Here is a 26,729-nt window from a genome sequence, read left to right on the forward strand (position 1 = left end):
AATGTCATGATATGGTAAGGTATACAAATGTCATAGTATAATAATGCCTATTAAGTGAAAAAATGATATAGTATAGTATGGCAAAAAAAGTGAAAAATTTGACATATTGTATTGAGGCATAAAACAATCAAAAAAGGTAATAATGTACTAAGGAATAAAGATGTCATAGTCTATTAAAGCCTAAAAAGTGAGAAAAACAACATAGTATGATATGGCAAAAAAGTGAAAAACGACATAGTATAGTATTGCAAAAACATGAAAAAATGGCATAGTGTATTAAGGCTTAAAAACATCAACAAACGTCATAATATGGTCAGGTATGCAGATGTCATAGTATACTAAGGTCTATAAAGTGCGAAAAGCGACATAGTATGGTATGGCAAAAAAAGTGAAAAAAAAACGACATAGTATGGCAAAAACATGAAAAAATGGCATAGTGTATTAAGGCTTAAAAACATCAACAAACGTCATAATATGGTCAGGTATACAGATGTCATAGTATAATAATGCCTATTAAGTGAAAAAATGATATAGTATGGTATGGCAAAAAAAGTGAAAAAAAAAAGACATAGTATAGTATGGCAAAAACATGAAAAAATGGCATAGTATATTAAGGCTTAAAAACATCAACAAACGTCATAATATGGTCAGGTATACAGATGTCATAGTATACTAAGGCCTATAAAGTGCGAAAAGCGACATTGTATAGTATGGCAAAAACATGAAAAAATGGCATAGTAAATTAAGGCGTAAAAACATAAACAAACGTCATAATATGGTCAGGTATGCAGATGTCATAGTATACTAAGGTCTATAAAGTGCGAAAAGCAACATAGTATAGTATGGTAAAAAAAAGTGAAAAAAAAACGACATAGTATAGTATGGCAAAAACATGAAAGAATGGCATAGTATATTAAGGCTTAAAAACATCAACAAATGTCATGATATGGTAAGGTATACAGATGTCATAGTATAATAATGCCTATTAAGTGAAAAAATGATATAGTATAGTATGGCAAAAAAAGTGAAAAAAAAAACGACATAGTATAGTATGGCAAAAACATGAAAAAATGGCATAGTATATTAAGGCTTAAAAACATCATAGTATAGTAAGGCATAAAAACGTCATAGTATAGTAAGGCATAAAATGGCATAAAAACGTCATAGTATAGTAAGGCATAAAAACGTCATAGTATAGTAAGGCATAAATTGTCAAAAACGTCATAGTACAGTAAGGCATAAAATGTCATAAAAATGTCATAGTATAGGAAGGCATAAAAAGTTCATAGTATAGTAAGGCATAAAAAATCATAAATATGTCATAGTACAGTAAGGCATAAAAACGTCATAGTATAGTAAGGCATAAAATGTCATTAAAACGTCATAATATGGTCAGGTATACAGATGTCATAGTATACTAAGGCCTATAAAGTGCGAAAAGCGACATAGTATGGTATGGCAAAAAAAGTGAAAAAAAAACGACATAGTATAGTATGGCAAAAACATGAAAAAATGGCATAGTATATTAAGGCTTAAAAACATCAACAAATGTCATGATATGGTAAGGTATACAAATGTCATAGTATAATAATGCCTATTAAGTGAAAAAATGATATAGTACAGTATGGCAAAAAAAGTGAAAAAAAAACGACATAGTATAGTAAGGCAAAAACATGAAAAAATGGCATAGTATATTAAGGCATAAAAACATAACAAAAACGTCATAATATGGTCAGGTATGCAGATGTCATAGTATACTAAGGTCTATAAAGTGCGAAAAGCGACATTGTATAGTATGGTAAAAAAAAGTGAAAAAAAACGACATAGTATAGTATGGCAAAAACACGAAAAAATGGCATAGTATATTAAGGCTTAAAAACATCAACAAATGTCATGATATGGTAAGGTATACAAATGTCATAGTATAATAATGCCTATTAAGTGAAAAAAATGATATAGTATAGTATGGCAAAAAAAGTGAAAAATTTGACATATTGTATTGCGGCATAAAACAATCAAAAAAGGTAATAATGTACTAAGGAATAAAGATGTCATAGTCTATTAAAGCCTAAAAAGTGAGAAAAACAACATAGTATGATATGGCAAAAAAGTGAAAAACGACCTAGTATAGTATTGCAAAAACATGAAAAAATGGTATAGTATATTAAGGCATAAAAATATAACAAAAACGTCATAATATGGTCAGGTATACAGATGTCATAGTATACTAAGGTCTATAAAGTGCGAAAAGCGACATAGTATGGTATGGCAAAAAAAGTGAAAAAAAAACGACATAGTATAGTATGGCAAAAACATGAAAAAATGGCATAGTATATTAAGGCATAAAAACATAACAAAAACGTCATAATATGGTCAGGTATGCAGATGTCATAGTATACTAAGGTCTATAAAGTGCGAAAAGCGACATAGTATAGTATGGTAAAAAAAAAGTGAAAAAAACGACATTAAGGTATTAAAAAACATGACAGAACAGTAAGGAATAAAATGTCATAAAAATGTCATAGTATAGTAAGGCATAAAAAGTCATAAATACGTCATAGTCTAGTAAGGCATAAGAATTCATAAATACATCATAGTACAGTAAGGCATAAAATGTCATAAAAACATCATAGTATAGTAAGGTATAAAAAGTCATACATACGTCATAGTACAGTAAGGCATAAAAAGTCATAAATATGTCATAGTATAGTAGGGCATAAAATGTCATAAAAACGTCATAGTATAGTAAGGTATAAAAAGTCATACATACGTCATAGTACAGTAAGGCATAAAATGTCATAAAAACATCATAGTATAGTAAGGTATAAAAAGTCATACATACGTCATAGTACAGTAAGGCATAAAAAGTCATAAATATGTCATAGTACAGTAAGGCATAAAATTGTCAAAAACGTCATAGTATAGTAAGGCATAAAAAGTAAAAGAAATAGTCATCGTATAGTAAAGCATAAAATGTTATAAATATGTCATAGTACAGTAAGGTATTAAAACGTCATCCTACAGTACGGCATGAAAAAAACATGACAGTACAGTAAGGCATAAAAATGTCATAAAAACGTCATAGTACAGTAAGGCATAAAAACATCATAGTACAGTAAGGCATAAAAACATTGTATAATAAGGCATACAAAGGTATAAAAACATCATAGTACAGTAAGGCATAAAAACATTGTATAATAAGGCATACAAAGTCATAAATACGTCACAGTACAGTAAGGCATGAATTGTCAAAAACGTCATAGTATAGTAAGGCATAAAAAAAAAAAAAAATAGTCATCATATAGTAGACCATAAAATGTCATAAATATGTCATAGTACAGTAAGGTATAAATTGTCATAAACGTCATAGTACAGTAAGGCATAAAAACGTCCTCATACAGTACAGGATAAAAAGTCATAAAAAAAGTCATAGTATAGTAAGGTATAAAAAGTCATAAAAAAGTCATAGTATAGTAAGGCATAAAAAGTCCTAAATACATCCTCATATAGTAAGGCATGAAAAACGTTATACTATGGTCAGGCAGAAAAACGTCACAGGCATGAAATATCATAAAAACGTCATAGTATAGTAAGGCCCTTTGCTGCACGTCACCCCCCCCCCTCTCTCCAACCTTCCTGTGTCTCTCTCACTGCCTCTATCACAACAAGGTCAAAAATGCCCCAAAAAAAAAACCTTTCAAAAAACATAAATAAGTATAGAACGTAACGTAAACGCAAACATAATAGTATAATAAGGCATAAAAGGTCATAAAAATGCTACTTTAACTTAAGGTGTAAAAAGTATTAATAAGTCAGGTGTAATAATGTCATAGTAGTAAGGCATATTAACGTCATAAAAACATCATGAAATCAGAGATTGACATCAGTGTTACTGCCACTCACTCTGAGATGTGAACGAAGATGTCTTCGCCGCCGTGGGAGGGTCGTATGAAGCCGTGACCTTGTGACCTGGAGAAGTTCTTACACATGCCCTTGAACACTGGTCCTGATTGGGCACGTACTGTACTGCAGGCAGAGGGAAAGAAGACAACAAAGTTCTCACTCATTAACCATTAAATGACTCATTCTGTTTTGGCAGAAGAAGAACACAAGTAGAAAGAGCAGTTTACAGTTACAATTCATGATTCAGGCCTTTGTGACAAGAGACTTGGAGAGATGTGAGGAGGATTTATAAAGGATGTGAGAAAGGAAGGTGAAGTGCTGATCAAATCAACTCCTACACGTCGCCTCATCATGTCACAATACAGCTGCAGCAGAGATGAGAACATTAATCTGCTGAGTCACAGTGGAAACAGCTCAGTATTTAACCTTTCTTCAGTAGCAACCAGTCATGATACAACAACCTGTCAGATTAACATTCATTTACATTAACTGGTATTCAGATGCTTTACTTAAAGTAGCAATCTTTCAATACTACCACTCTCTAAAAAAAGACCCTTTCAAGGTTTATATGCTGTAACCAGTGGCTTTATTATTCTCCATGTCAGTGACAGTCACAGCTGGGGACATATTGTTTTCAGGTTGTCTGTCACGTCCGTCCCTTTCTCGTGGACATATTATCTCAGAAAAGCCTCGACAGAACTTCTTCAAATTTGTCACAAACATTCACAAGGACTCACGGGTTAACTAATTCGATTTTGGGGGTCAATTATGACCAAATTTCATAAGAAAAGGTTAATATCTTATATGACTCTGGATAAACAGGGATGTAACCTGGAACTAGTTTGAGTGGCGGAGGGATACAACCACAAGGAAATAATTCCAGTTTTTCTTTCTCTCTTCTTCTAATCATCTGTTGTACTTTGTATCATTGTAATTAATATAAACCATTTTGTATAGATTGCCAATTCTTGAGACAAGAGATGCATTTGTTATTGTTTGTTTGTTTTTTGTTTTTGTTTTTTTTATTCCTTCTAATGTTCAGAGTGAATGCAGCGTACACATGCTGAATTATACAGTATATTATACGAATGCTAAAGACTGTATTTCATCATGTTAAATTTAAATAAAAATATTGTGGCAAAAAAATACTTTTCTTTGAAATATATGTGAAATGAAATGAAAAAAGTCAAATAAGGTACAAGCATCACTTCAGTAGAGTATCACACTCTCACTTACGCTGAATAGGTGCGGGTGCGTTTGGTTGGCAGCGGGCTGGGCAGATCCCGAGGCAGCGGTTTCTCCTTCCCTTCCTCCCACACCCGGCTCCCCTCCCTCAGGAAGGGGAAGGACAGGGTGAGAGAGGCGTTGGGGGAGCGCAGCGGCGTCCCAGAGGGCGATGTGAGGCTGGGGTCCGCCATGTCAGATGTGACAGAGAGGAGGAGGATGGGGGAAGGATGGTGTGGATGCAGTGGTGGATGCTGATGGGCCGCTGACACCGCTGTCTGTCGGCCGGTGTATCTGTGAGTCCGTCTGCCTCAGTGTTGGACACAGGCTCAGCGGTTATCCAGGTCAGCGCTGTCGCTTCAAGTCTGTCAGGAGGACCTGCCGTGAGGAGAGAGAGCGGAGGAAGACCACAGACTCGTCATATTGCTTTAAAGAAGGAGAGGAGGCGTCCAGCAATCTCCTTTCATTATTTGACAAAATTGCGTTAAAAGATTTAAAAAATCCTGCCAACAGCCGACAGATGTTCAGGTGACCTTTTCCAAACAGGAGTTTTCAAACAAGACAACAAATGGACTAAAACCTGACGGTGATGTCTGCAGTGCTCACATTTCTTCAGTCAAGCTTTGACTGTATTACCCAAAATACAAATCTGAACAAATCATCAAATAAATAATTAAAAATAAATAACTACAAACAAGACTAAACAACCAAGGATATGTATTTTCAGGGGGGAAAAAATTACTTTCCATTAACATTAAAATACTGGATTTTTTGAAATGTCCATATTTGGTTTAATGTGGTACATTCAGTACATTCCCTCTCAACTTTAGAATAAATCTTCCTCTTTTCCATCCTAACATCATGTGTCTAAACTAGTGACCTGAAACCCAGAAGAAAACCATGAGATGTCCTGTCAAGGGCTTTGGATTTTTGTGTAGATTTTATTTGGGTTTCTAATGCATTTAGAAACATTATCTCTGTTGTTTAGAAACAACAGAGATAGACTTTCGTTTATCTCTGTTGTTCTGCACTTTCTATAAAAACTTGATATAAAAACAGTCCAGGTTGTGATGACAAGTCGTCTGTCTCCCAAATCCTCCCAACAGCTGACAGATGTTCAGGTGACGCAGCCAACACTTCCTCAATCAAACCCTTTAAATCAAGTCATTTCAAATGTTAAAGTTGTATTTCAGTGATTCTGTGCTGCACATAAAGTTGGGGGAATGACTGGTGACAGATTTAATCCTCATGTTGCCCCTGTTTTCAAATGTTTTTATATCAGAAATCTGGTTTTCTTTCATGTAAATTGCCTGAAAATTACATGGAAGGTTCCTTAACTTTTCGCAAATCCAATTAATGATCACTATTTCCACAGAACTGTGGGTGTTTTATTCTAACCACTACAATGGGTCACACCATTGAAATGGTTTCAAAACAGTATCCTGACTAAACTTTGACATGTACCTGTCTGTGATAATTCATCAACATATGATCCTCTGATTGTAACTATAGTCAAACTTATTCAAAATTTCATTTTTAAAAAATTTTTTTTACTCAAAAACAAGGTATATCTTTATGTAAATTATGTTTATTGACCATAAAATACCAAAAGAAAGTTGCAGTAATGAGTTACAATGAAGTCGACTGAAGAGGGGCAATCATTGGGCAATAATTTTATACTTCATGTTTTATAAACAGTCAAACAAACCCGGGAGGACGAAAGTTGCATGGTCGATGGGAAGACAATACAATGGTTAAAAAAACACATTAATCAAAATTGTTGCAACAGAGGCCGTGATTAGTCTGGGTCCAAAAACACTGGATCCTACGCTGCCCATAACAACAAAATGTGAACCTATACGAGTTTCTTAGGTTGTGATTTGTAAAACAGGATTTGTGCACCTGCAATTAAGAATTTGAGAAGGTGTAACGGTCGTGTTGTGTTTGTGGGAGAGGGAAAAAATCTACAAGTATGCAACTCCTGTCTAACCTTCATAAACATTAATAATGATTATTATTATTAATATTATTATTATTATTAGTTTGTACAGGCTTTCTGTTAAAAATGTTCTATCTAATGTATCTATTTATCTATCTATCTATCTATCTATCTGTCTGTCATTCACTAATACATGCACAATACATCCTGTTAAGTCAGGTGACCTTGCCCTTCAATTTAATCTGGTGTCTCCCAGGGTTACGGGATGAGGAGGAGCGGACTGATCTCCTGTCAGAACTCACACAGTGATCACAGTCCGGACAACCAGCACCATGTCTTATATTTCATCTGTGTGTGTTTCTTTCTTTTACGCCCACTTCTCTGCCTGTGATGATGCAGGCAGAGATGGAGCTGCGTGACGTCAGAACAGCTGCAGAACGCCGCCTCCAGTGGTGCGTTCGTGACGTCAGTGCCTCATTCCCAAATGATTATGGTTACATATTTTACAGGAGCATTAGAGAAATAAATAACATTATAGCGTTATCATCACTGTATGTGGTGCAGTAAAACACTCCGGACAGACTGCTGATGGTTATTGTAATATGTATATATACATTTTTTTTTTTTTTTGACAATGAGGAACCACTGCACAGAGAGTGAAGCAAAACTGTTTACACTTGTGTGAACAGGAACATCTGGATGTGCAGCAATGACTGAAGAGAGGGTCACGGCTCCTCTGCCCGGGTCAGAGACAAATCTCCTCCCTTTCCCATGATTATAAAAAGGCAACACTAACGTGTCTATATGTGTGTGTGTGTGTGTGTGTGTGTGTGTGTGTGTGTGTGGAGTTTATCATGACTTCAATTCACTTTCCTCAAAGAAACACCATAAATATCTCATGCCTGATCTCTCTGCATTTCTCCTGCTTTTCATATTATTATTATTATTATTATTATAGCAAATAACGAACCGCTGAGAAATAAATATCTGTGTGAAAGTCCGAAAATAAATAAATAAATCAATGCTGTTAGACAATATAACTTGGACAAAGCAGCGGCAGGGTGAGAGGAGCAGCTGGCGGTCAGACACGGCGGAGATGTGAGACCCATCAACCCTCCAACCACAGATGAATGAATAAATGAATGAAGCCTTTTTCATCTAGCGGTTATTCTGTCATGCAAAGAATACATTGTCCCGATCCAAACACAAAGCCACACTGACACCCCCCCCCCCACACACACACACACACACCCCCCCGCTGCAGGCACTTCAACATGCATATATTTACAAAAATGCCACTTACCGCATTGGACGCGCGAGTTGCTTGAGGATGATCGGTGTGTGCTAATGTGCGCGCTCAAACCCGGTTTGATTATATAACGAGTAATTAAATAAATAAGTCGTCCACTAAATCCGCGCAGCCCGACGGAAAACCCTGATGTGACGGTGTGAGGCTGCGAGTCTGCGCAGCTGGCGGAGATTCCGATGGCGTGATGCGACTCTCTCTCTCTCCCTGTGTGTGTGTGTGTGTGTGTGTGTGTGTGTGTGTGTGTGTGTGTGAAAATGACTTTCTTCATTCCTAGTCATGTGTGTAATCTGTTGGGGGAACATTGAGCTCAGTGTGGTGAAGCATTCTTTGTCTCTGCCATGATTTTTATGATGTTTATCATATGTTGCTCCTGATGCAGCTGTTCTATTATTAAGACTGTGTTATATGCCGGAGACTGGACCTTACCTTTATCTTTCATCACATACATCCAGGATACATCCCTGTTTACCCAGAGTCATAAAATATGAACCATTTGTGCAAAATGTGGTCATAATTCCTGTGTGAAGTCTTGAGTAAAGGCTAAAAAGTGTTCTCTGAGGTCACTGTGACCTTGACCTTTGACCTTTAGCCACCAAAATCTAATCAGTTCATCCTTGAGTCAATGTTTGTGCCAAATTTGATGAAATTCCCTCAAGGCGTTACTGAGATATCGCGTTGACAAAACCTAAAACATGTTTTGTGAGGTCACCACCCCGGTGACCTTTGACCCCCAAATTCTAATCGGTTCATCCTAGAGTCCAGGTGAATGTTTGTGCCAAATTTGAAGAAGTTCCTTCAAGGTGTTTCTGAGATATCGTGTCCACGAGAATGGGACAGAGAGACAACATAAGTTATTTTATGGGCATTTTTGCCTTTATTATGATGTCACAGTGAGCGAGAGACAGGAAACTGAGCGAGAGAGAGAGAGAGAGAGAGGATGACATGCAGCAAAGGGCCACGGGTCAGACTTGAACCCACGGCCTCTGCGGTTAGGACTAAGCCTATGTGGCGTGACGCACTCTACCAGGTGATCTTCTTTACATGGTAAATGATTTTATCGTATTCTTAAGCCAAGCTTCCTGTTGGCAGCATCTCTGCAGGGACGGTCACATGCATCCCGTCTTCTTCTGCTGATAAAACCTCTACAGTCTGACCTAGTTTCACAATACTGAGACAAAAATCAACGGGCCGTGCAGTTGTCACATGAAACTACATTTCTGATTGTACAACAAACACAAGCACTGTACGAGTGTATGAGCTGCAAGCCAACAGTGACGGACGCTAAGCGAGCAGCTCTGTCGTAAACAAGCGGGACTGTGTCCTTCACTGCCCCTCAAACTGTGGGATTTAAAGGCTAATCCGTTTTCATATACTTCCTATAATCACACACAACGACACACTCTCAGCTCACATCCACTCACGCTGATGATGCGTCCTTTTACTGTGCGACAAGAGACAGAAAATATCAACATGTGCACAGACACCTGCAGAACATTTAAAATAAAAAGCTAAGCTGAACTAATTTTGACTCCTACTGAAAACAAAAAGAAGAATGCTGCCATGTTATTGTAATTCTTGATGACACAAATGCATTAAACAAAAATGTCACTGCTTTATTTCTCTCACCTTTAAACACAGTGTTCATACAAGTTCTCATATCAGCAGGCAAAACATTTATTCATCATGACAGAGTTTTAAACAGAAGCAACTGTGAGCCATTAAAGTCAGATCTAGAGATCTGTGTACGTCCGTCCATCACACTGAAGTCGTTACGACACATTGGTTCAAATATTTAAAGGGACAGTTCAGGTTTGTTGACGTGGGGTTGTGTGAGGTACCTACAGTAGTTTACTGCAGGTAATGTACTGACTGTATATGACTACCTCACACAACCCCACGTTAAAACACCTGAACTGCCCCTTTAATGACTTCCTGCCTCTGTTCTTTTCATTTGAGGGTCAAACTCTCGTGTGAAATGCATCAGCTGAAAGTGAAAGTTCTTCCACCTCTCTCTTATTAAATACAAGGTCAGTTTTACATGTAAACATGAAGCTGGTATTGTGTTTCCTAAACAATCAGATGTTACATCAGTCACTTCGACACCGACGGCATCTTGGTTCAGAGAGCAGCTCCACTTTGTCTCTTGACGTCTGTGCTGAGACAAAAAGGTTTCTGTGTCTCCGGATGGATCGGTCCTGATGGTCCGTCTGTTCCCAACACCAAGAGCTAACTGTTCCACCATGACAGCAGCCCCAGCCCCGGCTCACAGATGGTCCCCTGAAACAACAGAACATGGGGGGGGGGGTTTACCTTTACTTTGGCCACAGATAAACTGTTGCACTAACAAAAAGCTCCCCGACTCTCCTGCTAGTGTTGATGCATCTCTTACCTTTATGAATCTACTGAGTCACGACAGCAACAGACAGTCGAGGTTCTCACAGACCTCAACTACTGGATCTGTCTAATACCTGGAAATCACCTGTCTATATTACACAACCCCACCCATCTGTACGGAAGCCCCTTCCCTCCAAACCAGGAGAACGAAGACAACGGAGAACCAGTGAGTTGGACTTTTCAAACCTTATTTTGATTAACATTGTAGCAGCTGTTTGATGATTCTTTTATTGATTATTTTGATGTTTATTTAAGTTTAATTAGATTCCTCTGTGTGATACCTGAAAGTGAAGAGACGCGTGAATAAAATAAGTGTAACGTCAGCTTCATTTACTTCAGTTTATTATTTTATAAATTATTAATTTATTATCCTGCTGCTGCTGCAACGCCTCCACCTTCATGTTTAGCACAACGAAGCTAAAGTCGTTAGCACTTCTCTCCCTTGTTTAAAGTGAATTTTCAGCTAATTCTGCAGAACAATGATCGACAACTGGCAGTGCAGCAGGTCAGCAGTGACACGCCAGCTGTGGCAAAACATCTGGTGGAACAAAGGCACATGTCTCAGCTACATGTGGAGGAGGTTTGCTGTCGATATTCACACATTTTTTATTTGAGCAGATCTGCTGGAGATGTAAAGGTGTGTTCTTACAATCAGAGTGAACGGTGGCTCTTTCTTCTCCCTGCTGTCCTCTGCTGGCGGCGGCGCCGTGGACTGTCCCGGTTGAGTGGGTGTGTCCGTGGTTGCGGTGGCCGGGCCCGTCGGCGACGTATCCACAAAGACTTCGTCTGTCACCCGAAAACGGATCTCCTCCCCTTGGTCCATGTAGAGGTCATGGGCCCCCTCGTCCGTCTCATACTCCCACAGCCACACCTGCTCTGCTTCGTCACTGAGGCTGCAGCTAAGGAAGGCTACACAGCTACAGTCACGGTCAGTTCTGGTACAACATGATTCATTTAAAGGTGCTATGTGTAAGAATGTGACGACATGTACATGTATTCATCACTTTATTTTATGTCTGAACAGATTGCAACATAACCTAAACTAGAATCACCTCCTCGTGGTTGTATCTCTCCGCCACTCAGACTAGTTCTTGAAGTCTTCAGTTATGGCTAAAAAGTGTTTTCTGAGGTCACTTTGACCTTTGACCCTTGACAACCAAAGTCTAATCACGTCGTCCTTGAGTCCAAATGAACGTTTGTGCAAAATCTGAAGGAATTCCCTTGAAGAGTTCTGGAGATATTGCATTCACAAGGCCAAAATTGTGGTTTGTGGGCTCACCACGCCTGTGAACTTTAACCTTTGACCCCCAAAATCTAATCAGTTCATCCTCGAGTCCTAGTGAATGTTTGCACCAAATTTGAAGAAGTTCAGTCAAGGCGTTATCGATATGGCGCCGGCACAGAGGAATAAAAATGAGACCTTCACTGACTTTCTTAGCTGCCCGTTAAAGCCTGTGACTGGAAAACAAAAGAGTCCGTCACTCTGCAGGTTTGTAAACCAGAGTCACTGATAACAAGGCTTCTCTTAGTGTTACACACAGAAACTTTAACATGTGATGCACAAATGTTTGGAGCTCAAAGCTGCACTTCTGATGAAATCACAGCGCTGAGGTCAGGATACAACTTTGCCGGCTGCTGAAGCGACTCTGGGGGAATGAGGATGTCATCAAAGAAGCCCATTGTCACTGGAACAGAGAGACACAGTGTGCGGTCAGTGTTTACCACATTACCATGAATGAATTAAGAAAACTGTTGTAGGAGGAAACGACAACGAGAATAAACATCAGCTGCAGATCTAATTTTCCTTTTTCAGGGTATTGAGCAGGACTTAGAGTGAACTTACCGTGAACTCCCTCCTGACTGCAGTACTTGATCTTGCCGACCAGGATCTCGTCGAGGAAGGGGTGAAAAACAACATACCTGAAATGAACTGACAGAAACACAGAAGGAAGACGGGGCTCAAAGTGAGTAAAAGCACAACTGATATCAAGTGTTATTTCTATTTTCCGATGAGGAAACGGCAGCAATATTTTCCAGGTCTATATCATCATGTCCTTCAGGAACATTTCTCCAGAATCCTCCATCATGATGAAAGTAGGTGAGTTAGTCCCACCCCCCCCCCCCCCCGGTGTCGCTCTGATCTGTGTGTAACGGTGTTTCTGTGAGGACGTCCTCAACCTGACGGTGCATGCTGCAGGTGTACAGGGAGATGTAAGAGATATAATACCTTTGGTGTGTGAGGCTCCGTCCCCCGGGAATATATAGGAATCATCCAGTTTAGTGATGTCGTACAAGCAGATGCAGAGGCCAACATTGTAGACCACCTGCAAAGACGCTGACAGTTCAGTTCAGTATTGCACAATAACTCTCATTCGATTCTCACAACATCAGTCTCAGTAAGATAAAATTCATAACAGAAAGAGCCTTTAAACACAAATCACAACATATTGTCAGTAATCACCACTATAGAAATGTATTTCTCTCATTTTGTTTACTGTTAAAATGTTGTAATGTGTGCGGGTCTGTACATTTGATGACCTACAAGCAATCGAAATATTTAATATATTTAATATATTAATATATCTCTAATTTGTACGGAAGAGGTTTAGGGCCACATGTGAAAGTTTAAATCAGAATTTGGACATTCTAAAAAAAATAAAATAAAAATTATAATCACATTCGGGCCACATGTGAATTTTATTATCTTTAATAATATAATTTTAATTTTCTCACTGTGTAGAAAAAAAAATTAAAAATCTCATTAGAGTCACATGTGAAATTTCTTTTTTCAGAATTCTTCTTCTGTAAATTTGCAGAAGAGAAAGAACAAAAAACTGATGCAGTGGAGTACAATCAATAATGACCGTACTGTGTTTGACAGCTATTAATTGATTAGACAGGGAAAATAATTGTTAATTCTCATTTAGTGATGATCTGATAAACTAGATGCTTTTGCCTAAGTTGATAGAGTTGTTTCCTTCTATCTGTTCTCCCATGTCTCTCTCTCTCTCTCTCTCTTCATCAAAGTTTTCCTGGACCATCAGTCGTCCTGGCACCTTCATGAATTTCATGGTTTTCATAGTAGAGGAGGTCATGTGACTCTTGCCACACCTCTAAGTGGTTTGGATCCATGTTCCTTATAAATTCAGAGGATATCAGGTGTTGTGCAGTTTGTAAAGGCAGATTTATTATTTACGAATATACAACAATTAAAACTTAATTTTAAAAAGTTGGCTGGCAACAAAAGAAAACTACTTGGGAACTACTTTCCACCATATAAATAGAATGAATTACCGAGCACTTGAACGTCTCATCTCACTGAAAGACTTTAAACGTTTAATTTTGGACTTTGTGGAGGAGTCTATGACGGTAACCGATGTTTGTATGTTTAGTGTCCTGCCTCTCATTATTTCTGCTGCACTCAGGTCAGTGTTGATGCTGATGGAGGTTTTTCTCACCGACAGTGAAACACACCTTGTTGGCCAGTTTCTTGTTGAGCTCCTCGGCGATAGCTTCGTTCAGTTGTCTCTGGAAGTTCCAGGGAGGGATCCTGACCGTGTCGACCATCTCCACCAACACGAACATGATGCAGCCCGTCAGCAGGTCCTCACTCCCTCACACACACACAAACACACACACACACACACTACCTGTGGTCCAACAACCGGCAGAGCTGTCAGTCTTTTATTCTCATGGAGCATTTACTGTTTTTCTTCTCTACAAACCAGAGCGGAGAGGAAACAACATCAACAGCTGCTCACAACGAAGCCACAGAAAGTATTTTCATCTGCAGCAACTCTGAAGCATCCATGTTGTCTCCATGTGATTATTTACGACAGTGGGCTTTTTTACGACATGTCGCAAATCTTAAAGGTACAGTGCACATTTTTAATGTTGACCTTGTTCTAATTTTTTTTCTCTTTTTGCCCTAATGTGCAATTTGTTTAACATAATTTCATATAGCAATATTAAAAAATAATAGAACACAATGTAATACCATATAATGTAATATAATATAATGCATATTTTTGTATGTTATGTTTTCTTAAAGAACATAAAATACCATAAAATGTCCTCTGTGATCAAAAAGCCATATCTGTCTGTAATACTAACAATCCCTTTGTTTATAATATTTTTCTACATTTTTTAAATATAAATAAATAATAGCACACTACACTAATATAACATAACACAATATAATACATACTCTGGTATTTTGTTTTCTTAAAGAAATTTTAACTTTATATTCTCTGTGATCAAAAAGCTTTTAAAAAGCTTATCCGTCTGTAACACTAACAATCCCTTCAAGTTGTTTATATTTTTTCTACATTGTTTAAATATAAGTAAATACTTGCACATTACACATTTCAGTACTAAACTCACTTTTAGTCCTCTTCACTGATAAATAAACACTACAGTTAGAGTATGACCATACTGCAACTCTATAAATATACACAATAATGCCAGATGGCATGCTGCACATACAGCTACGTTAACATTTCTTAGTTCAGTTTTGAATGTGAAAGTGGGCGGTGAACATTACTGAATAAACAGAGGGATGATATAATGTCAGAGGATGTACTGACTTCATATCAGATCAATAACCAACTTTAATTAAAGCCAATTCTTCTTCTTCAGATGCTTGAGGCCATTTACGTCATTTTCTTATGATCAGAGAAAAACACAAAAACATTCACTTCAGAATTTTATCTTTATTAATTTACCATTTATTTCATAAATGTCAGTATATTTTTAAATCTCGCAAGCTACAAAACTGCAGGCATCATCATTGAATCTTTTACTTATACAAAAATCACGCTTAATGCTGAAACAGGAGTGTGAGGGGAACCATCACTATGAAATAACATCTGCTCATATTCCATTTCTATTTACACAACGCCTTCATGAACATTTGGTTTGTCGGTTTACAGTAGCACTGATCAAACTGAACCAGTGAACATTTTACTTCACAGTATAAGCAGCTGTTAAATGCACTGACAGAAGAAAGATGATGATTGAATTATTCAGTATTTTTGAAGATCCTGGTGAATTCTGTCAGGAACAAAACCCTGTATGTAATCAAGTAATAATGGACATGGTGATATTTTTGAAATGTCACATGAAGATGGATGATTGATTCAAACACAACTCCTTGGTAACTATTATTTCTTAATAATTTCATTAGGCATCTTTGGCAGTAAATCTGATACACTGATCAGGAGTGTTTAAGCATCAGTAAGATGAGCTCAGTGAGGGCAGGAAACAATTTTTTGTGATGATTCTCAAAGTGTTGAGCAGTTGAATTTTATCAACAGCTGAACATATAAAGAGTCATTTATGTGCAAAACGTTGTTAAAGTTGGGCTGCTGCATGTTCACCACCTGTCAAAGCCCAGCAGCAACCGACAGCCACAATCCAGTACCTGTGCTTTTCATTCATCACCTGGTCTGTGAAGCCATTAATCAGTTTAATAAAGACTGCAGAGGGGTCTCTATATCATGACTCTGGGCAGCATACAGCATGTTACTCCCTCCCTCTCTCTCTCTCTGTTTGTTTACATATATATATATATATATATATCTGTATATAATGATTTATTATTTATGTACACATCCCTATACAAAGTGCAGCTATATAGCAAATCATTTACACACGGATCCAAACCTAGTGACTTTTTTTAGTACATATGGATTTACCTCAGGAACTGTATTAATCCAGAAGGTTTTTACTTGTGCGACAGCAGATTGAAGAAGTGACGGGTTTAACTCTGCATGAGGAGGAGAACTAAACACAGAGGAGCAGAATTACTCCCACGTAAAACACAGCAGAAAATATCCCTAAGCTCAAAAAATATATAACCACAATGTTTCAGTGGCACACACTACATCATGGCGAGACGTTTAGAACGATCTTCAATCTAGATCTTCCTACCATCTGAAAATATGTGTCTCAATAATGAATATCACAAGTTGTATGTCAGTCACCACAGACATGTACGCTGAACGAGGACGATGTTTAGCAGAGGAAACACGACGCATAGCGAAAGCACACCTAAAAGCTACTTCTCTAACTCTACAAAGTGCTAGTGTACAGGCAACTGGACACTAGGATTGTGCGTTAGTTTGTGTAAGAAGACCTCACGCCTTCCCGAGCTGTGGAGGACCAAACCTCAACCTGATTACAACAAAACCAAACATTCAGCTCAAAGACAAACAGCCTGCCATCTCCCATTACAGCTACAACAGGCAATTTCACACACTGGCAGCTGCAGTAACTGAGAAACTGGGAGTTTAACACAGAGAAACCACAACAACATAATGAGCCGGATGACCGAGTGACCTGGGAAGCTCATTTCACTGGGATGTAGATCTACTCTACAAGTGTGGAGGTTTCTCTGGTCACAGCGTGATTGCAGCTGCGTAGAAATATAAGGAGTTTTCATTAAACTGTTGCTGCTTTTCTCCCAAGGGGCTTCACTAAAATTCACATTAAAATCTTGCCTGGTGCAGCTTTACTGTCCGTCAACACAAAGCTGAAGACAAACCAAACATCAGGTTGTGGTCTGGACCGCCTGGTGGACTCAAAGAGAGGCAGCAGGAGCAAAGAGGGACAGACAGATGTAAAGACAGACCGATGTTAACCTCAAGAACAAAGTCATGCATCTCTTTCGCACGCACGCACGCACGCACACACACACACCCCCACACACACACGACAAACCACAAATGGAAAGAAAAAAAAATGGCCAGGCTTGTGCAAACACAACAGCACTCTGTGTTCTGGTTTGTTGTCCCAAGTCAGAGGGAGAGAGACACAACCACACAGAAACCTTTTCACACAATGGGGTGTTATATCATGCAAAAAGACAGAAAACAAGCAAGTGAGCATAAGAAGAACAGCAGGGGTGGAGGGGGGGGGGGGGGGGTGAAAATGCAACAATAGCAGCATGAAAACTCAATATCTCAGACCGGATGAGAGCAGGGTGAGCTGCGACTGATGGGATTTCACTGGTGCTGCTTACAGTAAGTTTGTTTGTTCACAGTGAGGCTCTAATCAACAATGACTGAGACCAGAAAGCAGAAAACCCTGAAGTTTGATGCGTAAGATGAACTTCAGGTGACACATCTGGAGAGAATCAGGGGAAAAATAAATTCATACATTCGTGTGAGTTGAACAACTCAGTCAGCTTATTGAGCTGTTTGGATGGAACGACATTAAAGAGGAGGTATAATGGAGAACAACAACTGTCTGGTCCTGGGGTGGATTTTGCAGTTAAAGATATAAAACCTTTTTAAATAATATTCTGTATGAAACAGGTTTGCGTACTGCAAGATACAATACAGCTGATGCTTCGAACGAGCCTCTTTCTGCAGAGGCGAGCTTGGAACCACGTTCAGTGAAACCAAACGACTATCGGAGAGATACAGCAGTGATGCCGATGTGTCACTAAGGTAGGAAAGCACCACCCTGTTCGGTGGACACAGATGAGACGGTCAGCCGAACGCTACATGAACAAATAAGCTGCGAATACGAACGACACAGTGTAACAGACACACACACTGCTGAGCTTCGTTATGTGCGCTTGTTTGAGTGCATTTGTGCAAGTCTGCCTGTCGACCGGGAGTGATGTCACAGTAATCCTGTCTGTTTCTACATGCTCGTGAGAGAGTGAGTGTGTATGTGTGTGTGTGTGCGCTTTTCATCTGTACAGCGACCTTGTGTGTGTGTGTGTGTGTGTGTGTGTGTGTGTGTTCTTTCTTTAACTGAGCATGGCTGCAGCTGTTCCTCTCGTCTCTCCCTCTTTGCAAAGCCCCTCTCTAGGCCCATGTTCCTCCCCTTCTTAACCCACGCCAAGGCCCCTCACGGGCCCCTACAGGCCCCCGCCTTCCTCCTCGCCACCATCTACTGCAGCTCCTTCATCCTGTTGAGGGCGGAGCCAGCCTTGAACCACTCGATCTGTGTCTCATTGAAGGTGTGGTTCAGAGAGATGGGCTTCTGGCTGCCGTCGCTGTGCTTGATCACTGCAGTCAGCGGCTGGAGAGACACGCAGGAGGCAAACATGAATCATGTGTCAATCATTCATCCGCTTTTTCTTTAGCATAATGTGAGGAGAGGCTGGGCTGCCCTTCGGATCAATGTTTTATTTATTTATTCATTTTTAATTGAGATGTTTTATTATAGGCACTACTTATGTATTTCTATTTTCTGGTCCACAATCTATACCCAACAAATAAATCATCATGTTTTATGAAAAGTCAAGATACAACATTAATGCATCAATCATTATAATCCAATGATAGAACTCAGTGTTTTTCATGAACGATATCAGAAACTGTCAGACCAGTTATTTCCTTATTCTAACGTCTCATTTTTTAGTTCTTGTAATTTAGTAATTGGTTTATTGATATTATATCTCTTGTGTTGTGTATGTGTCTCCCCCAGGCGTTATGTTCTGTTCTCATGTTCATGCTTTGATCATTGTTTTGTAAAACAGAATAAAAAACAATAGTGTAATAAAATAAATAATTATGACATGAGAACTTTTACTTTTGTTACTTTAAGTAAATTGTGATGCTGGTTTTTGCTTTTACTTTACTCAGTGTTTCAATAGTGCAGAATGTTGCTCACCTTGCCGGGGGCAAGGGATTTCAGGCCAGTGATTGAAATCGTGTCATCTGGGCGGATTTTGTCGTAGTCATGGGGGTCGGCAAAGGTCAGAGGCAGCAGCCCCTGCTTCTTCAGGTTCGTCTCTGTGAGGAAGAAACCAGGGAAGAATAACGGATTCATACTGTATTTCCATCAGGTAACCAGAGAACAGAGAACGGTTCTCTGTCTGACAGGAGAGTATCTGTTTCACATTAATACAAGAACATGGTGAATAAGGCGATCATGTGTGTCTCAATCTTATTGATTAGCAGCTGTTCTCATGATGAATCAGTTCACATTAAATCCATGTTGTTGGAAATCTTTCCCGCCCCAAAGACCAAGTGATGTTGAAGCTATATTCTTTGTGTTTTCTGTCAGTTCTGAGGAAATCTTCTCACACAAATCAAATCAAAGAAACTTTCCTCTGAACAGAAAGACTTTCATCTACTCGTTTACCTACATCCAGCCTCCCATATGCAAAAAAACTGGCACTAATGGACTGTAATTACAACTTGGAGACTCTCTTAGACATCGTTAGTCTGGCAGACTGTAAACATGCCAGACTCAATTATTATCAGTTTTCCCTGGAAGCCAGTTACAACTATTAAGATACAGTTTCCCTGTTGCCTCTAACTTTCATAAAGAAACAGTTTGCGTATAAGCATACCTCGGATGGATGCTTGTTTTTTCTGAAACTTACCGTGGATTCTGGCAAAGCTCTTGACGATGATGGCGCGTCCTCCCAGGTGTCGCGGCTCCAGGGCGGCATGCTCTCTGCTGGACCCTTCTCCATAGTTCTCATCTCCAACCACCACCCAGTTCACTCCTTTGGCCTGGATTATTAAGACAACAAAGATCAAGGAAGAATTTAAACTGCCGTCAGGAGAAGACAGAGTTGAATAATAAAGGCGACAACAAGGCAATTCAAAGTGCTGTGCATAAGACAAAGACAAATAAACAGGAAATTGAGGAACTGGTTGCAGTGAGAATGCAACACAAAAAAGAATCTTTTTTAGTCCCTGAATCACCCGGGGAATGTAGAACAATTAATTAATCAACACGATTCCCTCTCGAACTCACCTTGTACTGGCGGGCCACATCTGGCACACCTGCGTACTCTCCTGTCAGCTGGTTCTTAACCTTGTTGACGGCGTCGTTCTCGATGTTGACGGCGCCGATCAGCAGATTGTTGGAGATGTTGTCCAGATGGCCGCGGAATTTGAGCCAGGGGCCGGCGGCACTGATGTGGTCAGTGGTGCACTTTCCCTTCACCTACAGCAACAGAAGATGCAGAAGTTTTCAGATTCTCTTCCCTGTCTCTCAGCCAGGAGTCTAAACTTTACAACTGAAGACATAAATCTTTAATGAAACTGGCCACATATATATATAGTTTCATTAAAAAAAAGTTAATTTTATTCAATTAAACAGCTGGGCGCTGCAGTTCTTAGCAAACATTAGTTGAAATAGTAAAGAGCATTTATTAGTGACTATTTTCAGCTGCAAATTAATCCACATTTGGTGCACTGAGTATTTTCAGGAGCAGGACTGTGTATGTGTGTATGTGACTGGTGCAATTTTCCTTCTTTTGTAAAGCAGGGTGACCAGATATTCCCGGATAGTCCCCAGTTGGAGCTGTCCCCAGAAATGCCCCCATTTTTAACACTTGTAATTCAAAACTGACGTCTAGCGTTGAGCTTGTTTTGTCCAACAGAGGGGGCTGGCTGCTAGCTATAGCAGCTTCAGAAGTAAAGCTACGACCATCAAAATGGAGTTATCCAATCAGATTTTTCTTTTTTAGTTGTTGTCTTTAGGAAACAAAAGGTTAGCTGGCTCAATCATTGGTTAGGAGTTCATAACCGAGCAGTAAACTAACAAAAACAACTTCAACTTCAAACAAACTTCACGACTGCTTCAAAGGTAGGGAGTCGTAATTTCATCAGTCAGCCTTCACAATTATTTATTACAATACAACAGTTACCGTTTGTCAAAATACACGACTTCCCCCCTTTACTCATGGGTAAAAACGTTGGATATTTTAATGATATATTGACCACTGAACTGGAAACATTCCTGGTTTTCATTTCAGATGTCTGGTCAACTGTAAAGCCACAAGCTCTCTTATACTTTAATCACAACTTTCCCTCCATGTCCTGCTCACCTTGATGAGGACCCTCATGTCTTCCAGGTCTTTTCCGTGCCACTTGTCAAAGGGCTCCAGCAGCTGCAGACGGTTGCTGGAGGGGCTCACGTCCACCTGAACAACATCAAGGAAGGGTGAGACATAAAGGTCCTTCCAGGTATATTCACAAGTGAACACCAATACCAATACAGCTTTTCTGTCACATTACACCTTTAATTCTTCACACACCTCGATAATTCTGTTAGTTCGCACGTACTGAAAGTCTCTTGTCGTTACCGTTGTGCTGCTTTCTAGATGGTCTAGTGTTGATACTGTATTTTTAAAATAGAATCACCTTGACTGAGCTGCTCTCAGTCGGGGGGTGCTGGTAGGTGTCCTGGCCCGGGTCGAAGTCTCTGGACGGGAGCTCGTCACCGCTGGGGGGTTCCAGCTTGAACTTGTCTCCATTAGGAGCGGTCAGGTAGTCAGTCTCAGGGTTGAAGTTGAGGGTACCGGCCAGGGCCATGGCAGTGACTATCTACAATGAATTACACAACAATAATCCAACAGTAGCCGTGAAATGTACATTTAGATGCCGACCGTCAAGAGAACCGCACTGACACACAGTGAAGTGTGTTTACGAGCTTCTCTGATTCTGTGTATTGATGCCCATGTAATTATGAATTGCTGGGCTTGTGTTTTGCTTCTTACCTCAGGAGAGGTGACAAAAGCGTGAGTCGCTGGGTTAGCATCATTCCTGGCGGTGAAGTTCCTGTTGAAGGATGTGACGATGGTATTCTTCTCTCCTTTTTTCACGTCCTTCCTGAAGAGAGAGAAAAAAAGAAACATGGGGCACGTTAGTCTGATACTTTTCATTTGAGCATTTGCAGCATGTGTTGTCAAACTGATGAAGATGTTCTCTGAATTTGTTTTGTCGATTTGCACGTGTTTTCTTAAGTTGCAGTACTTGGAGATCTCAGGGGAACCGTGAATTTCTGCTCTTCAGACTTCACTCTATACGTTTATACTGTGCGCACCTGTTTCTAATTGGGTCTAAAGCGTCGTTGTTAATTCCTTAATGGATGCAACATTCATTATATCCAACAATATTAAAGTGTTGTCTTGGAACACAAATGTGCTAAACAGACCGAGATACTTTTATGTAAACGTGTCACTTTGGCCTCGGATTGATTTAAGAGGAAAGTTTATCATGTGTCCACAATGGGAATAGTTCTGATGAACTGTGTTCATCCCCTGGGGATCATGAATACTATCAGTATATCCACTGGAAATCCAGTTTTCAAAAGTCCTTTTCATTACCAGTGTTGCTAAAGGATATTGATCTCACAACTGACAAACTACTGGGATCTAATATTCAAGTTCCTCTCAGAATCATTAAATCTGAATCTTCAACCCAAATGCTTGAAGTGCATCTGTGGCGTTCAAAGAGCCAACATTAAATAATAAACATAAACATGTAATTGCTTTCTCAAATCTTTTGGCATGTAGGAGAATCCTGATGGAGTTGAAATCCCCCCCCCGCTCCCTGAGCTCTTCTATGTGGCGGAGGGATCGGAAAACTTTTCTAAAATTAGAGAAAATAAAGTTCTTGCTCCGGGGGTCACCCTGAGAAATTCAAATCTACTTGAGGTCCGATTATATAATACTTTGATAAACTGAAAACTCTCTATAGATTCGTAATTTTGTTTGTCTCTGGGTCTCAACTAATTTTCCTCTTTTTTTTATACATTTAAAACAAAATTAAAATTTCTTTCTTAACATATCCTCCTGCGATGTATTACTCTTTGTATACTCCATATTTGAGGTACTGATACTGTGAAGTGTTTCTTTGGAGGCAGTGTGATTTGTTTGCTGTTTGGGGGAATTATCAAGGGGACAAAATGTATAAATACATAATTGTGTTACTGTGCCCTTTGTGTTCTTCAGAATAAACATAAAATGCCAAAAAAAAAAGGATATTGATCTGAAAGTGTTGCTAGATGTCAGTAATGTCAGAAATCATCATCTGGGGAATATTCAACAAGGTTTCATGGATATCTGGCCAGTGGTTGTCAATATATTTTGCCCTGTGCCCAAGTGTTAGCAGACTGAGCAACTGTCATGACCTTGATGCTAGTGAGGCAAAATCAGCTTTAAGAAATGAGGTGTATACCTGTCCCACTGTCCGATGCAGGGTCCACAAGCATTGGCAAGTACAACTCCACCAACATCACTCAGGATCTTGGCCTGGAAGAGGGACAACATGATTTTAAAGAAATCATTTCCTGCATCCAGAGTCTCATGAAAAAAGGAAAAAAAGAAACTGCCCAGATGCAAGAGGTCACTCTCTAAATTTAACTATGAGTTCATTTTGGTGAGATTCGGACTCACATATCCGTCCCTCTCGATAGTGGCGCGGATCTGTTCAGAACCAGGGGTGACTGTGAACTGGGCCTTGCACTTCAGACCTTTATCCAGAGCCTGTTTGGCCAGAGAGGCCGCTCTGCCCATGTCCTCGTAGCTGGAGTTGGTGCAGCTGCCGATCAGACCTGCAAGAGTCAAGTTCAACGTTTGTAAGAGGAGAAAGAGGAAAACCAACAGGAGGGAGGATACAGTTACAGTGGTCGACTGGAAGTACTCATCTATTTTTAATAACGCATCGTGTGTGTGAAACGTGAGGAAAATTGTTGAAGAGGAGAAAAAGTGAAAAGACAAGCAAGTCTGTAATTATACATCTTGATCATCATAATAAGACTCTGTCAGTGACTGGAATTCTACTGCATCCACTCAATACTGTGAGAAGACCATCAGCTACATGACAGAGGTGTCATGTGACAGAGGTGTCATGTGATCTGAACATATCTGGTCAATAGCAGAGCTAGTTATAACAAAGAAAGAAATATCACATTTCACTGGACAAAGCATTAAAAATATTAAGCCACAAATACATACCAACTTTAACCTCCAGGGGCCAGCCGCTCTTCTTAGCTATGGCCCCGATCTCGGACACAGGGTGGGCCAGGTCGGGGGTGAACGGTCCGTTGATGTGGGGCTTCAACTGTTAGAGGAGGGAAACGAGGCAGAGCGAAGGACGGTCTTAATTTGGGTAATGTGGGACATGTTTGTCTATGCTATAAATATTGTTGTCTAAATTTGGAAACTTTAAAAAGAGGAACACTCATAAGCGCTGATGCTGCCTCATGCACCATCACAACCACATGATACAGAACGAGACAAAGCAAAAGTCAATGACTAAATGAGAAGCGGGTGCTTTAGTTTTTAAAATCATCTCAGGGAAGCTTTTGTAGGTCAGTGATACTTAATGATGTCTGTACATTTTTGCTTCAGTACCCTGGTGCTCGCTAATGAACAAGCAGACTGCTGAAATACTTGTCTTAATCAAACGAACATATTTGTTTGACAGCAAGTTGCTCCAAAATCCAAACACGGGCTGATGCAACAATGACACAATAACAACACATAGCCTCACACCATGTATTATGGTGGTAGGACGTAGTGTATTCACATTGGAAAAGTGACAAAATAAAGTATAGTCAAACCAGACAGCATGCTATTCTTCCTAATGATGCATGTTATTCTCCCACAATGCAAAGCACAAAGGAAGCTGCTCACAGCTGGAAAACATTAAAATCATTTGTGAGATTTGGTGAAGCAGCTCAAGAAAAACCTTGGAAAATTAGTATTACTTAGTATAAATTTTTTTTTACCATATCTCTGGGAAATTTGATTGGCTTTGGATACTGTCACATATTTTATCACTTCCTGTTAGTAAAAAAATTTAAGATTTGATGATTATTTGGTATGCTAACTGCCAAAACAATTAGCTTACAGCACATACTATAAAGTATTAATATGAAGTATAGATTTGGGACGTGCCAATAATAAATGTTGTGCATTAGATGACGAATGTCAGGAAAAAAAGAGTTGACTCACCTCGCTCAGGTTAATCTCAATGACCTGGTCGTATTCACAACCCTTATCTGGGACCAAGTCATCCTTGAACTGATCAGCCACAGAGGCAATCTCTGAGAGGGAATGAGGACAGAGACAAAGTTGAAGGTAAGAAACACTGAATACAGACGAAGCAAACAGAGACAGACGGTAAGGGACTGACCTCCACGGCCGGTTTTCTCCATGTACGTCTTCATGCGGTGGTTGTAGGGGAAAACAGACGTAGTGGCTCCAATCTCAGCGCCCATGTTACAGATAGTTGCCATTCCTAAACATCATAGTGTCATGGGAACCACAGAGTAAATTACACTTCCCCAAAGTTAAAGAAATGTATTATTTCTTCAAGTCTTGTGATGCATCTCATCCTTACCAGTGCAGGAGATGGAGTCAACTCCAGGTCCATGATACTCCACGATGGCTCCAGTGCCGCCCTTCACGGTCAGGATGCCAGCCACCTTCAGGATGACGTCCTTGGGAGAGGTCCAGCCAGAGAGGGTGCCTGTCAGCCTCACTCCAATCACCTGAAGGAGGAAACACACACCGGTTTACACAAATGGAAAGAACAAACAGATAACACACATTTGTGGAGACACTTAGTGGTTGAAAACAGGGCAGACACATTCAAATCAATTTACAAGGTATCACACGATGCCAAGAACTTACTTTGGGACACTTGAGCTCCCAAGGGATTCCAGCCATGACATCCACAGCATCAGCTCCACCCACTCCAATGCAGATGGCACCCAGGCCACCGCCATTGGGAGTGTGGGAGTCTGTACCAATCAGCATCACTCCAGGATAGGCATAGTTCTCCAGGATGATCTGGTCAAAGAAAGAGACATTTCACAGTCAGTCACACATTTTCCTCCGCTGACTTTAAACATTTTTGACTGCTATTTAAGATGCATCACATTTCTGGGAATATCAGTTTTCTCAAAGCCCTAGACAAGAGGTCATAGTCACTGCTCTGGCACCAATATTTTCAGGAAGGAACAAGCTGATTCACTGCTGACAGTGTGCGATTATCAAGGAATGTTTGTGTAATTATTCCAGTGTTTCCTCTACATTCATTTAGCAGTGGCGGCCCACCACTGCTAAATCATAGCCGCCACACCTTCAAATTTCTTTTATTTTTTTTTTATTGTCGCAAATGCACCACCGCCACATCTCTCCACCTTCACAGCACAGTCTGTGTGATGATGAGCGCAACAGCGGGGGGAGGG

The 26,729-nt window shown here is 39.7% G+C and overlaps 3 protein-coding genes across 3 annotated transcripts in view; all 3 read right to left on the reverse strand.

Annotated features, from left to right (window-relative positions):
- Window positions 1–3,903: 3,903 nt before the first annotated feature.
- On the reverse strand, window positions 3,904–8,537 carry LOC111647581 (cold shock domain-containing protein C2-like; the record flags this gene model as incomplete). Its single annotated transcript, XM_023397203.2, has 3 exons — window positions 8,370–8,537; window positions 5,140–5,505; window positions 3,904–4,026 (listed from the first exon to the last, which is right to left on the reverse strand). Coding segments are annotated over exons 2-3 (305 nt in total), but the record flags the coding sequence as incomplete, so codon positions are not given.
- Window positions 8,538–9,967: 1,430 nt separating this feature from the next.
- LOC111647570 (polymerase (RNA) III (DNA directed) polypeptide H) lies at window positions 9,968–14,589 on the reverse strand. Its single transcript, XM_023397189.2, has 6 exons — window positions 14,244–14,589; window positions 12,997–13,093; window positions 12,613–12,699; window positions 12,391–12,454; window positions 11,419–11,656; window positions 9,968–10,652 (listed from the first exon to the last, which is right to left on the reverse strand). Exons 1-6 carry the CDS (start codon window positions 14,352–14,354, stop codon window positions 10,602–10,604), a joined length of 648 nt encoding a protein of 215 aa, XP_023252957.1. The 5' UTR covers window positions 14,355–14,589; the 3' UTR covers window positions 9,968–10,601.
- An 877-nt stretch (window positions 14,590–15,466) lies between these two features.
- Window positions 15,467–26,729, reverse strand: part of LOC111647573 (aconitate hydratase, mitochondrial-like) — a 16,628-nt gene continuing 5,365 nt past the window's right edge. The window contains exons 5-18 of the mRNA XM_023397193.2: window positions 26,170–26,328; window positions 25,877–26,027; window positions 25,670–25,774; window positions 25,489–25,580; window positions 24,487–24,592; window positions 23,926–24,083; window positions 23,708–23,781; window positions 22,246–22,357; window positions 21,890–22,072; window positions 21,574–21,669; window positions 20,496–20,687; window positions 20,116–20,248; window positions 19,398–19,519; window positions 15,467–18,803 (exon numbers count right to left, since the gene is read on the reverse strand). Coding sequence (XP_023252961.1) covers window positions 18,672–18,803; window positions 19,398–19,519; window positions 20,116–20,248; window positions 20,496–20,687; window positions 21,574–21,669; window positions 21,890–22,072; window positions 22,246–22,357; window positions 23,708–23,781; window positions 23,926–24,083; window positions 24,487–24,592; window positions 25,489–25,580; window positions 25,670–25,774; window positions 25,877–26,027; window positions 26,170–26,328 — 1,815 coding nt within the window. The 3' untranslated portion in view covers window positions 15,467–18,671. The remainder of the gene's footprint in view (window positions 18,804–19,397; window positions 19,520–20,115; window positions 20,249–20,495; window positions 20,688–21,573; window positions 21,670–21,889; window positions 22,073–22,245; window positions 22,358–23,707; window positions 23,782–23,925; window positions 24,084–24,486; window positions 24,593–25,488; window positions 25,581–25,669; window positions 25,775–25,876; window positions 26,028–26,169; window positions 26,329–26,729) is intronic.

The sequence above is a fragment of the Seriola lalandi genome, unplaced genomic scaffold, assembly GCF_002814215.2.
Source record: "Seriola lalandi dorsalis isolate HSWRI2012SDOR001 ecotype SW California unplaced genomic scaffold, Sedor1 jcf7180002055004, whole genome shotgun sequence".
In the NCBI taxonomy this organism is placed as follows: domain Eukaryota; kingdom Metazoa; phylum Chordata; class Actinopteri; order Carangiformes; family Carangidae; genus Seriola; species Seriola lalandi.

What these genes read in the sequence shown, in the direction of transcription:
- LOC111647570 (XM_023397189.2), bottom strand. Translation starts at nt 14,354, where the DNA reads ATGTTCGTGTTGGTGGAGATGGTCGACACGGTCAGGATCCCTCCCTGG. An exon ending in CGGAGCCTCACACACCAAAG is followed by an intron (nt 12,700 to 12,996) that starts GTATTATATCTC and finishes TGTTTCTGTCAG; the next exon opens with TTCATTTCAGGTATGTTGTT. An exon ending in AGCCACCGTTCACTCTGATT is followed by an intron (nt 10,653 to 11,418) that starts GTAAGAACACAC and finishes CTGTTGTTTCAG; the next exon opens with GGGACCATCTGTGAGCCGGG.